Genomic DNA, 25,680 nt, shown 5'->3' with positions numbered 1-25,680 from the left:
CACTCGTCCACCACCGCATTTGTTTTTTAGTTCACGCACCCTCATGCAGCTCAGCGGCTATAAAAGAGCGCCTGGTTTCCTTTCCTGTTATTAAAGTTGGAAGTTGCGCCTCTTTCCTGTTGTGGTTTTTCTTCCTGTTTCGTCCTTTTTTGGCGTACGACGTTCTTTCAAGACGATGTACCAACTAACCCGTCGAAAAGTTCTGCTTGTACGTCGCATTACTTAAAAAGAGATAATGCGCACAAAAAAGACAGGATGAAAGAGCACTAGCAGTGCTATTGCCAATGCCTTGAGCATTTGCAATGCTGAGTATCGTGAATGGACCTCACACCTTTCGTATTTGACTCAATAATGTTTTTCAAATCTGCATCGTAATATTGTTGGTGCGTAAAGAGGTTGCTCGGACGATCCCAATGCTTGCGTGGCCATCCTCCTTATATTTACAGAACATTCCGCAGAATCGATGCTATGCGTGGTTTTTCCAGGGCGTTGAGCCGCTCCCCTTCAGGGCACTTATCGCTTATTGCTCTCGCACGTATGCACCATATGCCTTTGTAAAGAAGAATACAGACCATAAAACTAATTTTATTCATGTTACCAGGAAGGACAAGAAATTTCGGTATTTAACTGAAAGAAAATATTGCGGTATTCTGTCCTTCTACGCTGTGCAATCTATAAATATCTGGCTAAAAGTAAGGCAATGAACAGTTAGAAAGTTTTTGTTGGCGCCGAGCATATAAATTATATGGAGGAAGTACTTAGACAGAGTGATTTCAAATGCGTACTTACGTCCTAGCAGCACGACGTCGCTGTCAAAAAATCCTCCTTCACCGCCGTGGCCTTCATCGTTCAAACGTCAGTAAATGTTACTTTTCACCACTCACGTCTTTCGGAGCGAAGTCATTCATCACTGAGAAAGTGAGAAAGGGGCGATAGGGTTCCACCATTCATGCACTCGATGTACGCGTAGGAAGGCGTTGTCATCTTCGATCGTGGATTGATCAAGGAAACACGAGGAAAAGCGCAAAAAACTGTATAACAGAAAAATTCAACGAGGATGAGTGACGAAGAGCACTTGCTGCTGGGCTAGTTTGTTTCGGTTCATAATTAAATAGTTTTTAGGCGATAAGAACAGACGACACACAAAGGAAGGTCGCTTCGTCCTGTTACCTTCCTATGCGCCTCGTCTGAAACTATTTTATTATGAGGACGATTAAGTGCCAGTGTGTTTTCGCAGCTCCCTTCGTCGCATTCGTCGCCTGAATAAAAACCTGTCCCAAAGAAACGAAGGGAGTGCCAGCCAGTACTTCCGCATGACGTCACCGCGTAGTGACGGTACACCGTGAACAAGTAGATTCGGAGCCTCCTCGCCACTTCATGGAAGCCTCGCGGGGGGGTGTGGTCGGGAGGGCGGCTTAAAATGTTCGGTCGTGGGTTGTAGAGTGAGCACCTATAAGCCATTTCGGGTAAGGGGGCTGGGAGGGACAGGACAGACACAGAGGAGGCATCCGGGAAGGAGCAAAGGCCGACAGAAAAACCAGGAATGAGCCGGTGTTTTGTCGCTACCAGACCCCAGAAAAGCAGGGAAAGCGGTGGTGAGGCGAAAGAACAAAGCTTGAAAAACAATTTGCGCAAAGACGGGCTACTGGTGTGACGTTTCAGTGGGTGTTTTTTTTTGTTTTTATTCTGTTCTCTTGACGCTGTATCTCTTGCCTAGCCCGAAGCGTCGCCCTTTAGGGAACACCCCAAACTACCAGCTCTGTAGAGTTAAGCTTTTCTTGTTCGTCGATAGAAATGTTCTGGGCAATTTGTGATTAGTATATCCTCCTTATGGGGTGAAGGGTGGGGCCGTTTCCTATGGACGGCTTTATCTGCGCTTGGACAAGTTGTGTTATCAAATCACTTGGCAAAAAAGAAGCGGAAAGAATGCCTGCACGAAAACCAAGATTTTGCTTTGTCTTCATCGATGCGTCGCTGCAGACGGCTGCGATAGCAACAAACCTTTTGCAGCCTCTGGCGCAGTCGCCGGAGGCTCGCTATGTTCATCAACCACTCGTGAAGTTTAAGCGCCACATGTGGCAAGGAGACGCCAAAAGCGCTTGTAGTGCTTGCGTAAAGGAAGTGCATTAAAACAAGCAATAAAAATTATGCTGGCAGCTTTCTCCAAGGCGACCGTAGCACAGCATAAAAAATGCAGTGCGATAAACGCAAAAGAAGGACGAAAAAATCTCAAGTGAAGAAGCGGGTTCTTTTGTTATTATGACGTTCAAAGAGCAGCTCTTCACAAGAGTGAAACATGCAAGGTCTTGCTATTCTGGCACGCTTAGCCCTTTTACATCTGATGCAGGATATGCAGGCAAGCTAAATGTGAGAATGTCAGCTCTTCCTGACTACAGCTAATGTAGCGTATGTTGCAAAAGTTTACAATCCACCTCGCCGTTCATTTCAATGGCTCGGTGGGCTGTAAACTTCTTCTACACACGGTACGTACTGTCGATAGATGTTCCCCGGCAGCTCGCTAATGGCACATAACGTTTCTGCACTGTGAAGCCCAGAGTAATCTGCGCAGTACTTACGAAGGCTGCTGGTGGAAATATACTAGCCGTTTTCCCACACACAGCTGCCTGGGCTTTGTCAGGGTGCTGTAAAGTAAGCCTCTATTGCGGTTGCCCGCAATTCATCTTCATGCAGCCAGCGTCTTTCATGCACACAGAGCAAGTTTTTCTACTGCACAGCCCGCCCTTAGCCCTTTTCTACCTGATATGTAGTATGCAGGCGGGGCAGATGTTGGAATCTTAAATGTACCCATGCCCAGCCCATATATTTTCTATGCAGGATTCACGCAGGCTACATGCGGGAACACTGGTGTTAGCCCACGCACTGCCTAATTGGCTCCGTCAGGGTGCTGCACGTGCAACCTCTATTGGGGGTGCCCGCACGTCACCATCATGTAGCCCCATCTTTTATGCACACGAACTGCCCGCAGCCCGTGCTTAGCCATTGGATACCCGACTTACGGTACAGGCGTAGAACACGTGGGAATGGCAAATGTGCCCATGCCCAGCCCATGCGGGACTTTCGCAGGTGTTGCCCAGACAGCCTAAACTGCATGCTTGAAACGCTTCGCCTGTATGAAGGCCAAAATCTAGCCCCTGCATTTTCTATGCAGGACCCATGTAGGCGCAAGGCTGTAATACTAGCTCTTTTGCCCACAGAAATCCACTGCGGCTCCCACAGGGTGATGTACGGGCAGCCCCTTTTGGGGTTACCCGGCTTTGACCATAATAGAGCCCCAATCTTTGCCTGCATGTATCTACCGTGGGACCTAGGCGGGCTGCCCAGTCTGTGTAAGCGCATGCCTAGCCGACGAGGGCCCCATTAAGGCACGAAGTGGGGAGCCCAAACGTTTTCTGCCAGCACTGCACCCACGAAGGATCCATGTGGGTTTATTGCGGGCATCCAGCCGCCCTCATTGCTCATGTTGGATCCGCATGCACCCGCCACCTTGTACTACTGGGGTGAAAGATTCCCAGGTAACCAAGGGCAATGTGACGCAAGAGGACTGTCAGGCACATGCGCTGTGCGGGGTTTGAAGCTCTTGCGAACGAGGTGGATATCGGGTTGCCGAGTACCATAGAGATTTCTACTATATCTAGCAAGAAAGCTGAGTGCGCTATACATAATCCGCCATGCACAGGAATGCCGAGAAGACGAGGCTTCTTACTTGGCTTGGCTATTGTTGGCCACAAAATGTAGATTCCGGTGTAAAAATGCGACTCTTCTCGAGTCAAACCTCGGAGAAATGCTGTTAAAGTTTTTATTCCAGACTAACACCTAAACTTCACTTGGGTGAAATGTATTTATTTATTATGCGAAGCATATTACAAGAGGTACACTACAGCCCTTCGCCGTGGTTACGCGCCGTGCACACCACGTGGTACAGTGACGTCACGACAGAGGAAGACGGAGGTACACTACAGCCCTTCGCCGTGGTTATGCGCCGTGCACACCACGTGGTACAGTGACGTCACGCCACGTGGCATACCACGTGACACATGACGTCACGACAGAGGAAGACGGAGGTACACTACAGCCCTTCGCCGTGGTTACACGCCGTGCACACCACGTGGTACAGTGACGTCACACCACGTGACATACCACGTGACACATGACGTCACGACAGAGAAAGACGGAGGTACACTACAGCCCTTCGCCGTGGTTACACGCCGTGCACACCACGTGGTACAGTGACGTCACACCACGTGACACATGACGTCACGACAGAGGAAGACGGGGTCCACCTCGCGCCGTCGCTGTGGTTGCACGCCGTGCAGACCACGTGGTACAGTGACGACACACCACGTGACATACCACGTGACACATGACGTCACGACAGATCGCCGTCACGCGCTGGGAGAGGGAGAACGATGCCATCGCACAGACACCAGAATGTCCTCGAGCGGCATTCCCGCGCATTTCGAACGGGCGATGAAGAGCGGGATGAACGTCAACCAAGGAAAGCCATGTATTACCAAGCCTAGCCATCAATATGCTTCGCATCTGACTAGGCTTAACCTTAGCTAAGCCTCAGCCATTTTTTAATCTATTCGCTATACCCCTAAAGGCCTTTCAAGGGATGGTTTTGAAGAACGTCACTCTGGGCTAGATGGTGCATTATTGAGACAGAAATGGTAATAGCGCTGCAATAAGACGTACACAAGAAAGACTGACACAGGACATGCGCTAATGACACAGGACGTGCGCTAAGCGCACGTCCTGTGTAAGTCTTTCTTGTGTACCTTTTATTGCAGCGTTATTACCATTACTGCCTTTCGAGGGTATTACATGGGTCGGGGGGCGGGGGGCTAAGTGTAAAAAAGTAGATGTATAAGGAGCACAATTAAGAAGCAAAAGAACAACGAACAGGATAGGTATAAGATGTAAAATAATTTAGCACAAAAAAGTAAATATACTGGTGATAGAAAACAATATAACATAAGCTATAGGCTTAAAAAAGACAATAAGGCATAAGGGAAATCAAAAATACTACAGCGTACGTATAAGGCAGAAAAAGAACAGAAGTAAACGCAAAAGTACAGCAACTGAGAAAAAAACACATTTCTAATGTCAGTCGCTCTGTATCAGTTCAAGAAATGTGGAGGCGTTCGATTGAATGGTTATGTGTGCAGGTAAATTGTTCCACTGTAAGATAGTGCGTGGTGTGAATGACTACGCAAATGCGGATGAACAACACGCGATGCGCTTGATTTTGTGTGCATGGTCAAGCCGGGGAAGAAAGGCTGATGGTGATTGGAAAAAATAAATCTGAAGCAGTGGATGGTGATAAAGTTTATGGAAAAGTGCTAATCGGGATAGTTTACGGCGGTACGACAGGTGCCCTATATTAGCGCGATTTTTTAAGGCAGGGACGCTGGTAGTACGTGAGCAGTCTGAGAAAAATAAAACGCGCAGAGCGGTCCTCCAAGGACTCAATGCCAGCTACGGATAGGCTTGGTCAGGATTGAAGACGGTTGATGCATATTCAATCTTCGGACGAATGACTGCGGTGAACGCATTTCTTCAGATGCGATGGAGCCAGTCTGAGGTTATGCTTTAGTAGGCCGAGTGAGGGGTTGGCGGATGGCAAAGTTAGATTAAGGTGGTTAAACCATGTGAAGTCTGATTGCAGGTGAACTGTGAGGTACTGGTAAGTAGTTTCAAGCTCGACAGAATCGTTATTTAGGAAATGAGTTGTGGGAACGCAAGAACTGCCAGTGAAAGACATCAGCTAAAGTTTAGAAGTATTAAGTGGCATAAGCCAAAATGTGCACCATACGGTTAATGCATTCAGGTCAGTTTGCAAACATTGTTGGTCAGTGATAGAGACAATATTACGGTGTATTACGCAGTCATTGTCGAAAAGCCTAATTCGAGATGACACAGATTTAGGTAAATAATTATTAAATATTAAAAACAAGAACTATTCCAAAAACGCTCTCTTCTGGTACCCAGAAGTGACTTTAGAGTAAGTGGAGTTGTGGTTGTTGATGGAGGTAAACTGAAGACTAGCGTTGAGGAAGTCCGCAATCCAAGTGGTAACAGCAGGGTGGATATTCAACAGAGTTTGAGCATAAGCCTACGATGAGGAACAGTATGAAATACCTTTGAAAAACAGAAGCAAATGGCATCAATTAGACCTCCAGCATCGATGGATGAATACAAATCATGAACGAAACCGGCGAAAACGCAGTATTGAAATATTTTATTCTGCGAACAGGGGAGAAATGGTGGCGCAACTACAATACACATTTTCTGTCCAGCACTAGCCAACCGAAACACGAAACTTCGTCTTCCGGGAATTCTCGCAGTGAATGAAGCACTCATAAAAAAATTCGCATAGACGCTGGCACCAGCTTTCGCTCTAAGCACTAGTTAGGAGCTCTGCCGGCGTCAGTGGTATAAATTTGTCTTTGCTGCAGCGATTTCATCCCGTGATCACAAGCTGTAAAACGCCGGACGTGCGCTGTCGCGCCAGAACTGCGCCGCGGACGTTTGCGCTACACCTCATGCTACGGGTCACCGACACCGACTTGGCCATGTTGTCCCCCATTAAGATAACGCTAAGCCACTTATACTTACATCTACTGTCGATGAATAGTGGCACCGAAGTTTTCCCATGCATTGAACTACGGCAATACTTTAATTTTAGCTAGTTGGTTGTAGCATGACATGTTTACGCAAAAGGCGTACTGGCGCTAAAACACGGAGACAAAAAGCAAAACAGGACTGGCGCTTGTTGTGTGCTTTGTCTCCGTTTTTTGGCGCCAGTACGCCTTTTGCGTAAACATGTCATTGAAATTCAGCGATTTCGGAATGTACATGGTCTCCTGTTTTTATTTTATTTTGTACGCGCATTAATTTCCTCTTTCCGCATCCGTGTACCGTAAACTAAAAAAATAGTGACACCGTTTCTTCCAAGGCGCAAACAAAACTATATCGGCTGATTCGATAAGTATTTCTCCGCAGAGGTTCCTTTTGCAATTTCATCCGAACTAGATTTCACGCTTGAGAGTAATCAGCCTACGATTTGCAGCAATGAATTATCGCATGCGCCTCTGGGTGTGCAGCAAGAAAGCCTGTCTGCCAGCAAGAATCCTCCTTGGGCACTGGCTGCCGAATATTGGCAACAGAAAGTGGCCACGTGGACCTAATTATCTGTTGGTTAACTGAAAGCTTTCACAAAGCTGACATTAGTACAACCCTTCGATGCTTGTATGCTTAGCTTCGCGGAAAAAAACTGCATGGCAGCAGCGCTCAAGAGCTACAGCAGAAATAGCTGAGAGCGCTGTAACAGCGAACTACATGGGTGGGTAACGCCATTTGTTCTGTTCTTTCCCTTTCGCTTGCTCTATGCTGTCTATCACACAGAACAACGATCCTAAAAGGAAATGAAAATAAAACAAAAGAGCGAAATCGAACTCGGATTAATCTCTAAAAGCCATCTGCCCAAAACTGCCCAAAGCGAGGTGTCATCATAAGCGGGGTCTGAAAGAATGTTTTTCTATTGGTGCGCAGCAGTACCCACACGGGATGAAGACCGTTACGAGAATGTGTGTGAGAATTGCAATTTCGCGAAAGGCACAGTCCTCGGGCAAGTAGAGCAGCGCTCATGCGCACTCGAAAGGTAGAAAACTCTAGGCCACAGATGGAATAAGCACTAATGGGGCCAACTTCGGCCACTTGTGGCGGTCTCTAAATACGTGAACGGCCTTTGACGCCGCAGCACTTCGTGTAGCCTCCAAAAAGTGCGTCTAGTGAAAACGAAGCCAACTAGACATGCTCCAAGCTGTTGACATAGCACTCTTCGGAGTCTTAGTAATCACGAACTTCAGCCTCGGTATGTATTTCTCTTGCCGCAAGACATCCACTTCCGGCAGTAGCAGCTCCGCGAAATCGGAGATATTTCTCGGAGGTCGCGTGCTCAAGGTTCTCCCACTCGCGGCATCTTCTGTGACTTCGCTGTTCTCTGCGACGGGACTTGTGGGATTCCCGGCGCACTTCTACGCCTACGGATGGCACGTTGCGTGGTGTTACGTTATGACTGTCGTGTGCATTCCGCTGGGCACCCGTGTGATCGTACCAGTGCTGTACGGTGCCGGAGTCACGTCCATATTCGAGGTGAGTAACATGCGCCTTTATCTACTATCGCAGTCCTTTTACTGAGCCAGTGCTGTCGACCGGAGTGCAGCAAAATTTGTTTCCCTGAGGACTTCGCCTCAGTTGTTATAAACTCCAGGCATTGTTTGCAGGTAGCCGGTTCAGTTGAATAACAGGGGTAGGCTTAGGCGCACTTAATTTTCTCTCTCTTTAGCAAGAACAAAGCCACAGCTTTAGTTTCACCAGACCTTACTGACACCCGCTTTGATCGTTCTGGACATTCAACACAGTCGTTATTCTCCAGGCCCCGTAGCACCATACCGCCTGGATACTGCTTAACCGTTTGTTACGACATGGCACGCCGGCTAACCAGCAGGACTTGTAATCGTCCCAATATTGCAGATAGATGGTTTCATTATGGGCTGTTGTTGGACCGTTGTTTGCAAATGCGTTTCCATTATGGGGCCGATTAATTGTGCTCGTTGGATAATAGACGTGCGGTACAATGTTCTTCTATAGCTGTCAATATAAAAAAAATCAGAGGACGGTTGGCACCTGTAGCGCAAATTTAAGCGATAGCAGGCGTTTTAACTGTAACAAGATTGGCCATCTTTTAGTGGCTAGTAATGACCTTCAATGGCTCTTCATTTTTTCTTGCTTTTGACGCAACATTACCTCCAACATCTTCGAACACATCGCCTCCTATTGCATGGAACACCCCGCCTCGGTGGCTTAGTGGTTATGGCGCTCAGCTGCTTACCCGAAAGACGCGGGTTCGATCCCGGCCGCGGTGGCTGAATTTTGATGAAGGTGATATCCTAAACGCCCGTGTACTGTGCGATGTAAGTACACGTTAAAGAACCCCAGGCGGTCGAAATTTCCAGAGCCCTTCACTACCGTGTCCCTCATAGCCTGTGTTGCTTTGGAATGTTTAACCCCAATAAACGAAACTTAACTAAACCATTGCACGGAGAGCCTTGTTGAATATTTGAGCCGCGCTCGCTGCGTCTAGGTTCCTGCGGCAAATTATAGACGTTTTAGGGAAGGTAATCACTAATTTTTAAAAATAGGGTTTTCGAGGTAAGCAGAATCTTTTTGTTGTATCGCAATACAAGTGCTTGCAGACGTCAAAAAACAGGCGAATAATGTGAACTAGTTAAGTGAGAGTTCAAATTCTAATAGTTAACTTTATAACTATTACCGATAGACACCAGGCAGCAGTTAGAGATATGTAGCGAACCGTCTGTAATAGCCGTATCAGCTTCTAGAATTTCGAAAATGCGACTACCTTCTCCGCTGTTGCTCGACAAAATTGGGCTATTTAGACTAGTTTCGTACATCATAGTGGTAGTTTTGTCGACATGCTTTTCGAAGGCGCGTATATTTTGGCACGATGTAGCCAAATTTACCGAGTCCACAGCGATGAGGATAATCGCGCTTTCGAAATTAGAAAAGGTGATATGGCATTTTAACGACCGGCTACAAATATCTAATTGCAGTCAGGTGCCTATCGGCAGTAGGTAAGTAGTAGTAGTAAGTATTTTATTTAGGGGAAAATTTACAAAACGTTCGGTCCTGGGTGAGTAGTATAAAGAAGGTTTTTCTCCTGACGAGGCCATCCCACCCTTGACATCTGAGGCAACTATTAACAGGGTTTGAAAACACTTGTAACAACAACATGCAAACAGATCGTAACAGTGAAATCATAGACAATGCATTTAAACCAGGTATCTACAACATATTTGGAAGAGACAAAGATACAATAGCTTGAATGCAAACATAGAAAATGCCAGCTTACGTGCATCATAAATAAACTCATACAAAAAGAAAGAATTGCGTACCTTCATTTAAAAATTGAAAATAATATTTGCATTTGAACAAAAAAAAAACAGGATACATATGATGCATGGAAATTCCACCTATGCTTCCATAAGTTACATAAGTTTTATTGTTTCCTTCATTCAGTGTTGTGACGGACTGGCCGATAGTATTTCAGAGATGGCAGGATATTGATTCAGAAGTCTTGGAATTTGTGTGCACAACCTTTGCTCTCCATAGTTTGTACGAGATCTGGATATTTGCATTGTATCTTGTCTAAGTTTATAGGGTAGATTTATTACAGTACTCAGCCTCAAATGTTGACCTGTCCCACTAATTCTTATTTCGAGGAATAGTTTATATTTCATTAGCTTACTAATATCCAGTATACCGTAAGGCTTCCAATGTGGGGAGCAATTTTTCATTTTCGGAATGATTCCAATAGCATGGTTGTGGTTAATAATTAAGTTAACAATTAGAATTTAGCTAAACACTTTACTAGTTAACATGATTACCTTTTTTTACGTCCGCCAGTACTGCTATTCCGACGCCGCCAAAAGGTTTTTAACCGGCCGCGGTGGCTCAGTGATCAAGGCGCTCGGCTACTAAGCCATAGTTCCTGTGTTGGCACCCGTCCGCGGCAGCCGCGTATCGATGGAGACGAAACGCACAAGGCGCCCATGTGCTGTGCGACGTCAGTGCACGTTAAAGATTCCCAGGTGGTCGAAATTATTCCGAAGCCCTCCACTACGGGAACTGCTCCTTTTATGCGTAGCATATTGCAATCACTCAGTTCAGCCCTTTGGCGCAGCCGGGCAGCCACCAAACCACGTGACGTGACGTCACGTGGTTTGGTAACGTCACGTCACGCGGTGACGTGACGTCACCAAACCGCTTTAAAAACAGGAAAAAAAAGGATGGCTGAGCATGGTGGCGGTTACCACCGCCCCGTTTCAAAGGGGGCGCTCCTATCCATCCATCCATCCATCCATCCATCCATCCATACGTCACGGAGTAAAACCTGCTGAGAAAATTGAGTGCCGCCAAGCAATAGCTCGCGCAAAAAGACCGCGCAATATGCAACGCATTCTTGGCTTAACCAAGCTACGCCTGGGCATCTGTTTTTTCTTAATTCCTCCTTTATGAGTTCCGTACGATGTAGTTCAGGCATCCAGCGAGATGCAATACAGATACTGCTCCATTTCTTTTCCTGAAAAGCCAATTTCATTTTGCTCTCAAGAACACTATTTCGAAAAATTAGTTATCACCTTCCCTCAAAAAACCTGTTATAGGGTCTTGCGGCTGAACATTCCTTGCCTCTTATTAAGGTCTGCGCAGCGCTGGGTCCTAGAGCATCGGTGGCCTTGCATCGACGTGGGCAATACGTTCATTGGGATGTACGCACTACCTACGGGCCTCGCCTCCCTACCGAGCTGAGTATTCGTAACGTGCATTACCGTTCCAAAACTCGTGCCAGCCGCAAAGCTTATGCGTCCACTACGCCGGTTATTTATTGGCGCTTGAAGAAGCCACTCAATGGTTTCAACTGGGAAGCGTATGAATATTTTGACCGCGGCACGTAATCACATACAAAGAAATGCTCGGTAGCGGCAAAGACAAAACGCAAAGACCAAAGTGAGGACATTGAAACTGATATGTGATGCATCTGAACTAAGCCGCTTTATCAATGTTGCGTTTCATGTCAAGGCGGCTGCGCTGTTTTTATGTTTTCATGAGTTTGAAGACAGGTCATGCCTATGAAATTTCTTTTACATTGCTTGCCGCTACAGCGAAGTTCCACGCCTGTGCGTTAAATCGTCTGCAAACAAGACCGAATGTCAGTAATCACATCACCACCTCGTGTACAATTAGGCTGCCTCGCGCTAACTTAGTCGTCATTGTTTGCGGTGCACCATCTAAAAACACGGCGCTGGACATTTAGAAGGCAAACTGAAGGAAACATTCTGAAATGACTGCTTGGCAAAGCATCCGGCACGATTGCCCAATAGCAGCTGTAGCATTTATGAACTTCATAGATCCGGGTCTGTACTTTGGAAGAAGACTAAAGCAGCCAGTGCTGACATGGCACATCAGGGACGTTGCGGAAGAGCCTTGGATGGGGTCAGTGCAGACCGCCGTGCTATGAACACCGCTCGGATGCATGACACCAGAGCCACAAGCGGAAACGGGTTGACTAGGGCACGAAGACACCGGGGACGCTGTATTCGGACGCGCTTCACTACAAGTTGCGCAAATCCATGCCAACATGTTTTTCATGCCATAAAGCGCTCGTAAGCCTTTCATGACCCCAGCATGATCATCACACATGCACAGCCGGCAGCACCATTATGGGTAAAATAAATAATTCTTAAACATCAAATGACCCCGTCTTGAGTTGATCAAATGCTTTACCGCAGCCGTAGTATTAATTTAGGTGTTTTATTGAGTGCGTGATAATCCGTGATTTAAACTTCACAGGGGCCAAATGTGATCCAGAACTATTCTCCTTCCTCATCAATTTTGTTTTCTTGAAAATCTATGGTGAAGGTATGTACATATTGCGCAAAGATTATGGGCATTCGCTGAAGATAAACTCCATTTAATGTATTCTCAAATAAAAGTTGTCCAAGGTAAAATACAGATTTTTTCTCAAAGTAGGAGCAGACAAATTGCTTCAGCACATAACGAACTTTCGAGCGAATAATTCGAAAGCACTGAAATTCTATTTTAGTTCTTTTCCAATTCTTTGGCAGTTTCATTGCAATTCCATTTTAATTCTATTCTTAGTTTAATCCAAAAGCTTAACATTTTGTCATTTCCCGCCTTTGATTATATCGTTCAGACCAATCGCGAGCTTTATAACGCCTCCCCTTTTCGGGCATTGCAGGGCTTTCGTATCCATCAGCCATCTTAGGCCTTTGCTTGAATATTACAAGCAATTTTCAAGGAGAGTTGAAGCGATCACGTAAATGCGCAAAAGCTGCCAGTTTGGGGAGGCGACCGGACCTTCCCTTTGCTTAACGGGCATGAAACAACGTGTGAACAAAAAAAGCCTATGTTTATTTTTGACCGAATCATCACGTGTCGTAATTTCAGCCTGTCCTGAGAACAGTTACTGTGCCAGTGACGCACCACGCGCTTTACGTGGGCCTGCTGTTCTTTGGTATTAGAGAGCGTGGAGTGAAAGCCTACTCCTCTTCTAGGCTTTTGCCGCCGCGGTGGCTCAGTGGCTATGGTGCTCGGCTGCTGTCCCGAAAGGCGCGGGTTCGATCCCGGCCGCGGCGGTTGAATTTCTTTGGAGGAGAAATTCGAGGCCCGTGTACTGTGAGATGTCAGTGCACGTTAAAGAACCCCAGGTGGTCGAAATTTCCGGAGCCCTCCACTACGGCGTCTCTCATAGCCTTAGTCGCTTTGGGACGTTAAACCCCCTAAACCAAACCAATCTTCTAGGCTTTGTCTTCACCGAGCTTTGTCATCACCGTACGTACAGGGTCAATCACACTTAGAGGGAACACGGCTGTGCGTGGCCACGTACCTCCGGAGTGTCATTGCATCTAACCCGTTCATGAATCAATGCACACTGACGCACGAAAAGAGAGGCCTCGACGTGGTGCTTCGTATCATCTGCCGTATTGCATGGGTTTACCAACGGCTTGGTCGCAATGGTGCTCTGTGTGTGTGCAGCCATGCAGAGCGGTGTTCCCTCTAAATGTGATCGACGCTATACGTACGCTCCTCACACGGTCAGCTTATATGAAACTTGGTTTTCGGGAGATAGGGATTTCGGTTAGCTGGTTAGTTGTCAAAGACGTTATACTCTTTGCAGACAAGATCGATCCGCGGGTTTTGTGTAGCGAGATATTAATCGTAGTTGAGGACGACTAATATACTTAATTTGTTTTTGCGCACTGATAGGGGATTCAAATTTTTTGCTCAATTCTCATCATGAAAAAAAACAGTGAATTTTTCCCCTGTTGCCGCTCTCCCTAATAGTGAATCAGTTTGTGTCATAAAAATTGATGGCTGCTGAACATATTGTTTTAGAGGTGCCAGTAGGGCCAATTTTTCTCGACTTCTGCACCATGTCACAAAGAACGCAATTCCTTTTTTTCTGATTATTCTAAATCTCTATCCTTCCTTAACTTCTGTTCAACGTTGGGTCTTCTTCAACACGTTAAAGCGCCAACACGTCTTCATTCAAGGATCTCGAGATAAGTCACCGTTCGAACATTCTAATAACTGAAACTTTTGCGCAGTTAGCATCTACATAGAAACATTTTCCGAACCATGAATGTTTTTGGAAGTGTCCTTACTCCGACAACTGGTCTTTTTAAAAGACAATTCTATTCATTAAATACTTATTTATTTCACTTATTGATGTATCTATCTATTTATTTCCCTCACTCTACCGTCCTCCAAAGAAACGGACTAAGGCGACTTCAAGTTGGTACCGAAAACGAAATTGCAGCAGCAGATTAACAGAGCAAAAGCGACAAAATATGCAGTGTTACTTCCTGAAGCATTCAGTAAATATTCACGATAACGAAACGTTCCTCTACAGCGTGACACGTGACTTGCCATGCCTCGCCACAGCTGCGGGCGTTCAGCCGACGGCGCTGGCTCGCCTCGCAATTATCGAATCACGTGACTCTCTGCGCCTCATCACAGCTGCGCATGCGGAGGCGACGGCACTCAAGCAACTGCCGGAAATCGCATGACGCGTCGTCCGCTTATGTGAAAGCGTGTGGCCTGTGATTACCTTCACACAAAGCCATCGATGAGAAAAAAGTAAATGGTCTGCGAAGTCGGGCAGCCTTCCTCTTAACCTCCTGCCCATGAGTAGCTCGCAAGGAGCTTTTCCGCCCTCGATTGGTGCTGTCCTGTAATTTAGAAGTGGATCCAAAATTCTTCATTCGCATATAACGCCTTCTTGAGGAGGCGTTTCACAACGTTCACCCCTATCCCTGCCAAACCGTTTGAGCCTGCAAAACCGGCACTAGAAACAGCATGAGCAAATTAACACTACCTTACAAAAGCACGAAATGCTTGCGATGAAATATCTGGTCCGCCGTCTGTGCATACTTCAAGCGGGATGCCGTGTCGTGCAAATATCATGGCTAGCTTTTCTATTACACAGTGGCTAGTAGCTTGAGGAAGCGACTCTACTTCAGGTTAATTGGAACACGCATCATAGACGGCAAGGTAGTTCTTTCCGGCATGCTCGAACAAGTCCACGCCTACCCTAGCCCACGGTAATGCGGGACAATTACTTTGCATTAGCAGTTCGCTTGGTTGCTTGTAAGCAAAACGGCGGCAAGTTGGGCATCCGGAAGCTTTCTCAGTTATGTCTGCCGCCATACCAGGCCAATACATCAAAACTCTGGCCATTGCCTTGCATTTTCCGACGCCCAAGTGGCCCTCGTGTAGGCGCTGCAACATTTCTTTTCGCTGGGACTTCGGAATGACAACTCTAAAACCAAGCAACAGTATGCCTTCCACACATGATAGCTCAGCTTCGATGGGAGCTAGCTGACCTATTACGCTGTGGCCATCTTGTAGAGATTCAATGACTTGCCTTAGCTCGTCGTCTTCAGTCGTTTCTCGTGCTATCCGCTTGGCTCTTGTATTGCTGACGATAGTGGCGAGGACGGCCGTTGTATGGATGGCCACGTCTTCTAGTTCGCTTTGAGCTGGCTCAACGCTGTCGTATCGGATTCTTGAAAAAGCATCGGCCACAACAAGGTCTCTCTCTGGGACGTACTGCAGGGAAAGGTTGAACGGCATGAGGCGCAGAAAGAAACGCTGCAGGCGAGGAAGCATGTCTGATAGGTTCTTCTGGAAAATGGCTATTAGTGGTCGATGGTCCGTTTCCACAATGAAGTCGACGGCAGAGATAAAATTGCGAAACCGTTCACATACGAACGTGACCGCCAGGACCTCTTTCTCAACCAGCGCGTATCTTGTCTCCGCGTCAGCTAGCACACGCGAAGTATAAGCAACTGGTCGCCAGTACTCGCCATGCGACTGCAAAAGTGCCGCCACCAGCGCAAAGTTGGATGCGTCCGCTGTTATCTTACATTGCTTCCACGGGTCAAATATGGCAAGCACTGGTGCTGTCGACAATGTTTCGCACAGGTTTTTCCACACCTTGTCGTGGCCAGCTGACCAATCGAACCTGCAATCGCGTTTTAACAGGGCTCGCAGATTCTTAACCTTCTCAGACAGGTTTCGAATGAACCTTCCGAAGTAGTTTACTGAGCCCAGTAGTTTTTGAACACCTTTTTTGACGTTGGAGGCAGCATATCGACTACGCACTTGATTAAGCTTTCATCTGGCTTGATTCGGGTGGTAGTCCTTGCATTGCGCTGGCTCAGTCGAAGCGGAAACGGGCGTCATAAACTTCTGAGACCATGTGTCATTCAAGATAGAATGCGAAGCAGACAACCGCCGTGCTCGAGGTGCAGAGTAACAGTCCTCTTTATTGGGCGCTTGCGCTCTTATATCAGCAACCGGGCTGGCTGGCTTGAACAGCATGGTTGCCAATCTTAAAGACCCCGGTTGCCAGATCCGATACAGGAATGGGGAGCGTAACACATCCATTTCCTGAGTGTAAAAGGCAAAGTGTAGGATACTAAATTCAGGCTGGAATGCAGACGCAATAAAAAATATGCTATAATCGCCTTCCTCGACAAAACTATCGATGGCAACAGAGCACCCGCCGTCTTCTATCCATCTACAACAAGGCGATTGTTGCGAGCCAAATGCATGCCCTAGACATCAACTCAGCGCTCCTGATGTCGAGGAAAGATCAACTGCGAAGCCTCCTCTGACGTTATGAGGACTCTTTTTCAACCATTCCTAAAGTACGACTCGGACCCTTTGCCAAGGGGAGAATTTTGGCCTTGGCGACAGCGCGACGTGGGTCGCCTTACCCATTCTGTCCGGCGGTGTAATTTAGTGATCACATTTTATGCTCCAACTCCGCTCTGCTCGCTGCCAGTGGCGACAATTCTCTCGCTGAAATTGTGTCGATAAATCTATTGCCCATCATTTTAGCGCTATAGAGTTAAAGACCCCATTGTCCAGAAAATCCGCCGTCGGCGTTTCTGGCATTGTGGGCGAAAAATCACGAGTATCGCTCTGGCCGGTGGCGCCCAGAGAACAACCTAGGAGGAAGGTGGGCCACCTAGGTCAGTGAGCTTGCAGCGCCCTCGCAACCTGGCCACCGGATGTTGAACAAACTAGCCACCATGGAAGGTGGTAATTCAATCAGTGATTGATCACTCGGGAAGAGCGACCTCCGTCGCACAAGGCCCGACGCTGGGAGCACCTATCATCGCAGGGCTGTGACGCATCGCTTAACCGCTGCATCATTGCGCTAGGGGGGTATTAGGACTCTCAGGGATCTATCAGCGCAAAGTAGAGAATGACCTTCTGTATATATGGGAATTAACCGAATACAGTATCGCGTATCGCCCTTAAGGCGGAGCTGCTGAATTATTCTCTTCAGTTTTACTACTGGTTGTTTCTTTTTGTCGTTTTTCTTTTTTTTTTCTCCTTTGCCAAATGATATTACGTGAAATGCCTACATGCGCTCTATTCACAAAAAGAACTGATGAATGTGAAGCGAAGTTGCTCAAAGAATAGGATTCGCTTGCTGACCAGATATGTACTAATTTTTATGAACGGAAAAGCTTCGCCTTCAGTGGTAGAACGCGATATTTTTATCAGGTTCCGTTCCCATCGCCTGCCCAACGCTAAGTACCTGACTACTGATTAGCATATTCGTAATTACTCATGTACTATCAATACCTGCCTCCAACACAGCTCACTAAGTCAAAGACCACAACGCAGTCACTGCATGCTCCTTCACTTAGTTTGAACCAAGGAGCTTTTGCTACCTAAGGGTAGTGTGTGTAGGTAGAGTGTGTAATTCCTGGGTTCGATTTCCATCCAAACCAAAATTTTTCATCTGAATTACGCTCCCCTGTTTACAGGAACCTTCCTGAAAAATTGGTTTCAAACCGAACATTCTTTCACGTCCTCCCGAGTATTATTAATTATTCTCTTCCGTCGATATTTTTAGCTTGCGGCCAACGACGACGACCAAACAGGCTTTCCTGCTTCACAGGACCGTTAGCGCTTTCACGTTAAATTCCTTGCTAAAGATGCAAACATTAAGGTGTGACACCATAGAGCTGGAGAAGCAGACAGCCCTGAATCAAGCAAGAAATTTTTATATGGCTCCGAAGAGATTGTGCGCAGCGAAAAGGCCGCGCTGACTTACGGAAAGGCTGTCAGGACTGAATGAACCTTGCAGTATCAACGACCTCAAGGAATACTGGAGGATGAATGATGCAAAGATCAGGGGCGTCCCTCGCACACAAGGGGTAGACCACATTTCTGTAGTGGGGGTCACTGACGGAAAAATTTCAGACCCCTTATAACGCTTTGATTGCAATATTGTGCATAGAATTCCACCAAGAATTAAGGACAGAAAAAAAGTTTTTGCTTGCTTCTGTGTGCGCACAAACAAGATTGACTTCACTGGGAAGGCACCGAAATCAAGGCTCTGCGTTAATGGCATCGGTGTTTCGCGCAACATTAACAGCACTATACTTGTTAATCACCGGCTAACTTTCAGAACAAGGTCCTTTTTTCCCAGTGCCTCGGCCTTAAAGAATGCTAACAACTGAATGTATCTGTGGCGAGATAATTGTCAAATAGTACGTAGGATGACCCCGAACGGCCACGTTGTTTTCTTAAGAGTTACATCTACGATTGAATAACCAACCCCTTACGTCCAGTCTTATATTTTCCTGTTTCTGTTTAGCGTAAGGAGGCGCTATATCGTCTTATCTAACAGTAGCTGAATTAAACATTTTCTTACCAGCTAGCAGCATTTTCTTGATTAATTTCTGTGCGTGCAGCCTTCAAATCATTTCGGTGCTTTAGAAGACCGTTTTGAACTAGATGACACCTTTTCAGAAATTGCCATCTTCGAAACATGGTTAGGCGGTAACGACAGACACGTCTACTGCTTTATTCTTTTTCTTATGAGTATTCCACGCAGAGATGAGTCGTCTTGGGGGAGCAGCCACTTTTCTGCCCTCTTGCATCACGTACAAGCGTAGAGCGGGTCTCTAGTTTAGCTTAAAACATAGTGACTGGCTAGTTGGTTCTGCATACTGGAAAATTGCAGCGCAGCAGTAACAAGGACGAGACGAGAAGGACGCAAGCACAAGCGCTGACTAACAACTGTGTTTTATTGTTCTGAGCCAGCATATATAAGAACTAGGCACAAAACAAGAAAACAGAAACCAACACATCACCTCACGCATTCGTGGCACGATTATCGGAATTGTCTCCCGTTCCTCCAATGTTTCGTCCTATCATTGGCGTTCAGAAATGACATTTCTTTTTCACTAAGGCGCACAGAGGGGTTGCTGACACACTTATCTGCGTATTTTGATATTGCCAGAGCTTCTGCTATCAACCTTGTGGTGGTGTCCCGACACTTGCGAATAATAACCGTTCTTTCAAGGGCAGGGGTGCAGCCCTCGCACTGGCTACAGTGTAAGGCGAGTTCCCCTGAGTTTGAGTCCCTTAGGTTCCTTTTGTGCTCTTGTAGCCTTGTGTTCAGGCATCTCCCTGTTTGCCCTATATAAATGTTGCCGCACGACAGGGGAATTGAATATATCACATCTTTTTCGCAATCGACAAGACGCGGACGGTGCCTCGTCACGCAGTCGGGCTCACGTTCAGTGACAGAATTTACTCCTTTGCACAACTGATGCAGCTTCTTCGGGGCCGAGAAGAAAATATCAACCCCCGCTCTGTTTCCTATCCTTTTCAGTTTGTGTGATACCGCATGCAGGTATGGTATCACAGTGGCCTTTGTTCGACGTTCATTTGTGGTGGGCCCATTTCGCGATTGTTTCAGCATGCCCTCAGCAACAGCAATTAGGAGATGCGCTGGATATCCGGCTTGCTCAAGACGACGCACTTGGCTTCGAAAGGCTTCTTCTTTACGGTTCCCACATGTCTTCTCAAGAACGCTCACAAAGCACGACTTCACAATGGCCCTCTTCACAAGCTTTGAGTGCGCTGAGGCATACGGGAGGACTGGTTTGTTACCCCTCGGCTCACAGGCCCAGCGGGACCGATGCGCTGAGTTTGGAATAGACGAAGTGTTTAGGTTTGTAGACGATTTCCTCGTAATCTTGAACGACGAAAACGGTTGTGCGAATACGCGCGTGCCCGAAGTTTTGACAATGCTTTCAGAGTGTCTTCGACCGTTGGCGGTGACTCATGAGCGGCCAGCCAACGGCCACATTAGGTTCTTAGATTTAGGACTGTAATTTGGCTCTGAACACGTTTGCTGGGTCTGTGAGCCGAGGGGTAACAAACCAGTCCTCCCGTATGCCTCAGCGCACTCAAAGCTTGTGAAGAGGGCCATTGTGAAGTCGTTCTTTTGAGCGCTCTTGAGAAGACATGTGGGCAGCGTAAAGAAGAAGCCTTTCGAAGCCAATGCGTCGTCTTGAGCAAGCCGGATATCCAGCGCATCTCCTAATTGCTGTTGCAGAGGGCATGCTGAAACAATCGCGAAATGGGCCCACCACAAATGAACGTCGAACAAAGGCAGCTGTGATACCATACCTGCATGCGGTATCACAGAAACTGAAAAGGATAGGAAACAGAGCGGGGGTTGATATTTTCTTTTTGGCCCCGAAGAAGCTGCATCAGTTGTGCAAAGGAGTAAATTCTGCCACCGAACGTGAGCCCGACTGCGTGACGAGGCACCGTCCGCGTCTTGTCGATTGCGAAAAAGATGTGATATATTCAATTCCCCTGTCGTGCGGCAACATTTATATAGGGCAAACAGGGAGATGCCTGAACACAAGGCTACAAGAGCACAAAAGGAACCTAAGGGACCCAAACTCAGGGGAACTCGCCTTACACTGTAGCCAGTGCGAGGGCTGCACCCCTGCCCTTGAAAGAACGGTTATTATTCGCAAGTGTCGGGACACCACCACAAGGTTGATAGCAGAAGCTCTGGCAATATCAAAATACGCAGATAAGTGTGTCAGCAACCCCTCTGTGAGCCTTAGTGAAAAAGAAATGTCATTTCTGAACGCCAATGATAGGACGAAACATTGGAGGAACGGGAGACAATTCCGATAATCGTGCCACGAATGCGTGAGGTGATGTGTTGGTTTCTGTTTTGTTGTTTTGTACCTAGTTCTTATATAGGCTGGTTCAGAGCAATAAAACACAGTTGTTAGTCAGCGCTTGTGTTTGCGTCCTTCTCGTCTCGTCCTTGTTACTGCTGCGGTGCAATTTTCCAGTACTCTAGTTTAGAACTGTTATCTGAATCATTAGGGCTGGAAATGGTTTTTTTTTCTTTCAGGGAATTGGCGGCAAAATTTTATTTTGGGCCGTATCTATGGGTCCTCGTCGTCTTTAACTGCTGACACTTGAAAGTGCCTCGAACATCTCATGGAGACACCATTTGAAAACTTTAATGTGCACGATACCTCATCCTTTAAGGAATCATATTCTTAGCGGTAAGAAACAGACACAACACATACACCCGCTAGACTTCAACTATATTTACTGGACACTTGTACGACATAAATATGTATCACTGAGCACACGCAGGTGCCTCGTCATCCGCATCAGGTCTAACTACGCCCTCCCCTCTCCTGCAAGGCATACGGTTGCGCAGATAAACAATCTCTTTTTTCTGCCAACGCCAGGGAGGGAGTGCTTACACACATGTCGCCGGCCTCTTGAATACGAAAGGCTTCGATAATTTCTCTTTCTTTTTTGTCGGCTCCCACATGCATCAAAGACGTTGCGTCATATACAGGGATACAGCCTTTACAACTTCTGCAATGCTTCACCAATTCAGCTCCACCGGCCTGTGATGAAACATCCCTTCTGTGCTCTCTAATCCTATCGTTGACACACCTTCCAGTCTGGCCTATATATACCTTGCCACAGGCAAGTGGAATGGTGTACACCACTCCCGTTCGGCGGGTTACAAACTTCATTTGGTGCTTTTTGCTGCAACACGGCTTCTTCGTTGCTGCTGCGAGGATGTACGCCGGAATCAACGCCTCTTCCGCGAGTGGTGCAAGACTACAGAACAGCTCACGGAATTCCTGTGGAAAACTGTGCGCTCTTCGTTTCCAAGAGCAGCCAAGCGGCAGCAAGCTGAAGGCAAACTTTTGATGCTTGGGGACATCACCGTGGATCCTCGCCAAGAGAAGACCCTACGCCTAGGACCAAAGTTTTGTTTGGAAACCGGTATGAAGACTGTTGAAAAACTTGGTTTTGCTCGCAGTGTAGCGTCTAGGGCAGCAATAGATGACCGCTCAAAATGTGTTTCTGAGTGTGTAGATGTTGTAGGTCATTGTGAGACTACTAAAGGACAGAGTAACCGGTTTAGTTCCCTGGTAAACTATCTGTGTGATAGGCAGCTTCGAGCGGTGCAGTCAGACAAAGAAGGGTTTTTTGTTGTCTTATCGGAAGACCTTTATGCCGAGAAAGCCCGCCATACAGTGATGAAGAATTTCAGGACCGCCAAGGTAAAACCAGCACGTTGTAAACAGAAGGCAGAGGCTCTGCTGCTTAAACTTAATTTAGAAGGGCTAGCAAAGAAGGTGAAAGATGCTGAGCTAGGGGTTCTGGAAATCTTCTTCGCGGCCAAGACACATAAGCCGGAGATTCCGTTCAGGGCAATAGTTTCCGAGCATCGCTCTTGGCAGTTGGTGGTTTCCTCGTACCTAAACAGACATCTTTCAACACTGCATGTGAATGACCCGTTCCTGGTTCCAAACTCAGAGGAAATTGTTAACTTTCTACTCAGTGACAACCCTGGAGACTGTTCTGGTTTCAGTATAGATGTGGAAGATCTGTTCTTTTCTCTACCGCATGTGCCTCTCCTGCAATATGTACAGCAATCCATTGAAGATCAAAATGACGAGCATGCTTTTCAAGATAGATGCGGAATTTCTACGGCATCCTTTCTGGAACTCCTCACCTTCTATCTCAAGAATACGTATGTCTCTTGGGAAAACCAAACAGTCTTGCAAAAGTCTGGCGTGTGTATAGGATCTAAAGTAGCCCCGGTGCTCAGCAGCATCTTCCTTAGTCATGTCGACAAGGAAGTGGCGAATGAATTGGCAGGTGGTTTTATACGCATTTTTAGGTATTTTGATGATTACCTTGTGATTGTGAAGTCCCCTCAGGCAGAAACCGTGTCAAGTGTTTTAGATTGTTTTGTAAGGAAAGGGTCCGGACTGAAATTTACGCATGAAATTCCTCAGCATAACACATTACAATTTTTGGACTTACTGCTGGTCTTCGAAAAAGACCACGTGTGCTGGCAATACTCCCCTCGGAGTGAGAAGCCCCTGCTGAACTATAGGTCTTGCCACTCGAAACTAGTAAAAAACGGGATAGTAACAGGGTGCATGAGTATGGCGTTAAAGAAATCCTGTTCTCACAAAATGAAGACTAGCCTCTGCGCCCAGGTACACCGCTGTAAGCAGGCCGGTTTCCCAGACTCAGTTCTTGTGTCGTGTGCGGAAAAGATCCTGAAGAAATTGAAAACCTCCGAACGTGACTCTGAGCAGCGCGCCAGTGTGGACGATAGAACAAAGAATATAGCTGTAATGCCGTACGTACATTCCCTTTCGCACAGATTCAAGAAAGTGGGGGCCAAGTATGGTGTCAACGTTGTGTTCTCGGCACCTAATAAGGTAGGCAAAGTGGGGGCAGCTGTTCAAAGGAAGAGGGATGGAATGGGAAAGAAAACAGGGTGTAAAATTAATCATGCAAACAGGTTCGTCTCGTGTAAGGTTGCTGTGGTCTACCAGATTCCTCTGTCCTGTGGCCGTACTTATATTGGCCAGACAGGTCGCTGCATTAATGTACGGCTTTTGGAGCACCAAAATTCTTTGGGTAAGAGTTCAACAAACTTGGCCAAGCATTGTCTCGAGTGTAAGTGCACCCCGTTTTTTGTTGACACCAAAATCTTGTTCATACATAACGATCGTAGCACGAGGGAAGTAGCAGAGGCATTTCATATCTTGAGGAAAGGAAACAGATGTGTCAGCCAGCCTTCAGTAGCATTGTCCTCTAAGGAAATGAAGTTGCTAAACAGTGGTTAGCACCGATAATCACACGTGCCTTTAGGAGACATTTTATTACCCGATAAGTGTATCTTTGACAAAGCGCATGCGCGCGCTTTCTTGACGCCCTGCCTTGAAAAGCAGCGTGTTTTTCCAATAAACTTAGTTGCGAGTTCAGCGCCGTGTGTGTCTACTCTCCGTTCTCGTCCTGTGTCCTTGCGCTGTTTTTATTACAAGATTCTTCGTTTCTGTGACTGCTCAACATATTCAAGAGGCGGGCGACATGTGTGTAAGCACTCCCTCCCTGGCGTTGGCAGAAAAAGAGATTGTTTATCTGCGCAACCGTATGCCTTGCAGGAGAGGGGAGGGCGTAGTTAGACCTGATGCGGATGACGAGGCACCTGCATGTGCTCAGTGTGACATATTTATGTCGTACAAGTGTCCAGTAAAGATAGTTGAAGTCTAGCGGGTGTCCTGTGTGTGTGTATCTTTGTGTTGTGTCTGTTTCTTACCGCAAAGAATATGATTCCTTCAAGCCATTACCAGCTAGCCCAACTTAATGTTTTAACGAAGTTTCTCATCCTTTAGTTCTTTTACTTATTCCAGTTGTTTTCAGGGCTTTGGCTACGAATGCTTGGTAACTCTTATAAAATGGTGTTTTCACAGTGGTTCAAGAATTCTAATCGACCACCTATTAATTAATTTTTAAACCCACCACATTCGCGTCTTTCAGGAAACGGCAGTACCAACCACTATCTCATTTTTTTTAATATTTGACTTTTGCACTCAGTATGACACTGCGACATTTTCCATTCTTGTGCTTGATAATAAAGTTGTTTGATGCCGACATGATTAACCCTGACTGGACTGAAGTACTTTCAATGCACGATCCTCTTGAGGCATTCCCGCGTTTTTTGGCACTGCTTTTTTATGTTTTTGCTCGCAAACACAATAAGAAAAATGTATAAAGTTAATACCATGACCATATAATCCACGGATAACTGATAAGCCGATGAGGTATAGGGGCACTCGAGGTTACCTGCGTAAAAGAACAAAAAAACACCCGTTCAACATAAAACTATGTGCGAGAAGCCGAAAGAAACCTACTTCACTTTCAGCTTTGAAGAAAAAGACCACACTCTGGAAACAATTTCGGAAAAATATTGCGTTACAGTAAACTTGTTCCTAAAGACATGCAAGAACCATGATGTTTGGAAGATTTTCATTGATGACAGGCAATAGTGCAGCCCATAAAAATTTACGGACGCCTTTAGTAACGTTTTCTTTGGTAATATTCGTGACAACATATCACGCTGTTCACATCCATCTAGTCACCTCCCGCATTCGTTTTTTCTTCTTCCCAACTGCATCTGATGAACTTTCAATTATTATTAAAAGCCTCAAAGTAACAAGCGGTGCTTCATAGCCTTCACTTCAGTCATATTTAAACGATTTCTCATCCCATGTTCTGGTCGCATTAATCATTTTAATGTTAAGAACAGGTACTTTTCACCAGGAACTACAGCGCGGTAAGATATCTAGTGAGATATCTGAGTGAGTGAGA

General features: G+C 46.4%; 1 protein-coding gene across 1 annotated transcript in view; it reads left to right on the top strand.

The window, feature by feature from the left end:
* Window positions 1–7,836: 7,836 nt before the first annotated feature.
* Window positions 7,837–25,680, top strand: part of LOC149325315 (sodium-coupled monocarboxylate transporter 2-like) — an 85,949-nt gene continuing 68,105 nt past the window's right edge. The window contains exon 1 of the mRNA XM_089563516.1: window positions 7,837–8,178. Coding sequence (XP_089419642.1) covers window positions 7,837–8,178 — 342 coding nt within the window. The remainder of the gene's footprint in view (window positions 8,179–25,680) is intronic.

The sequence above is a fragment of the Amblyomma mixtum genome, chromosome 10 (genome assembly GCF_055824585.1).
Source record: "Amblyomma mixtum isolate Tamu chromosome 10, ASM5582458v1, whole genome shotgun sequence".
NCBI classification, from domain to species: domain Eukaryota; kingdom Metazoa; phylum Arthropoda; class Arachnida; order Ixodida; family Ixodidae; genus Amblyomma; species Amblyomma mixtum.
Note: the sequence above shows the minus strand (reverse complement) of the source record. Positions and strands in the feature narration are given on the sequence as shown.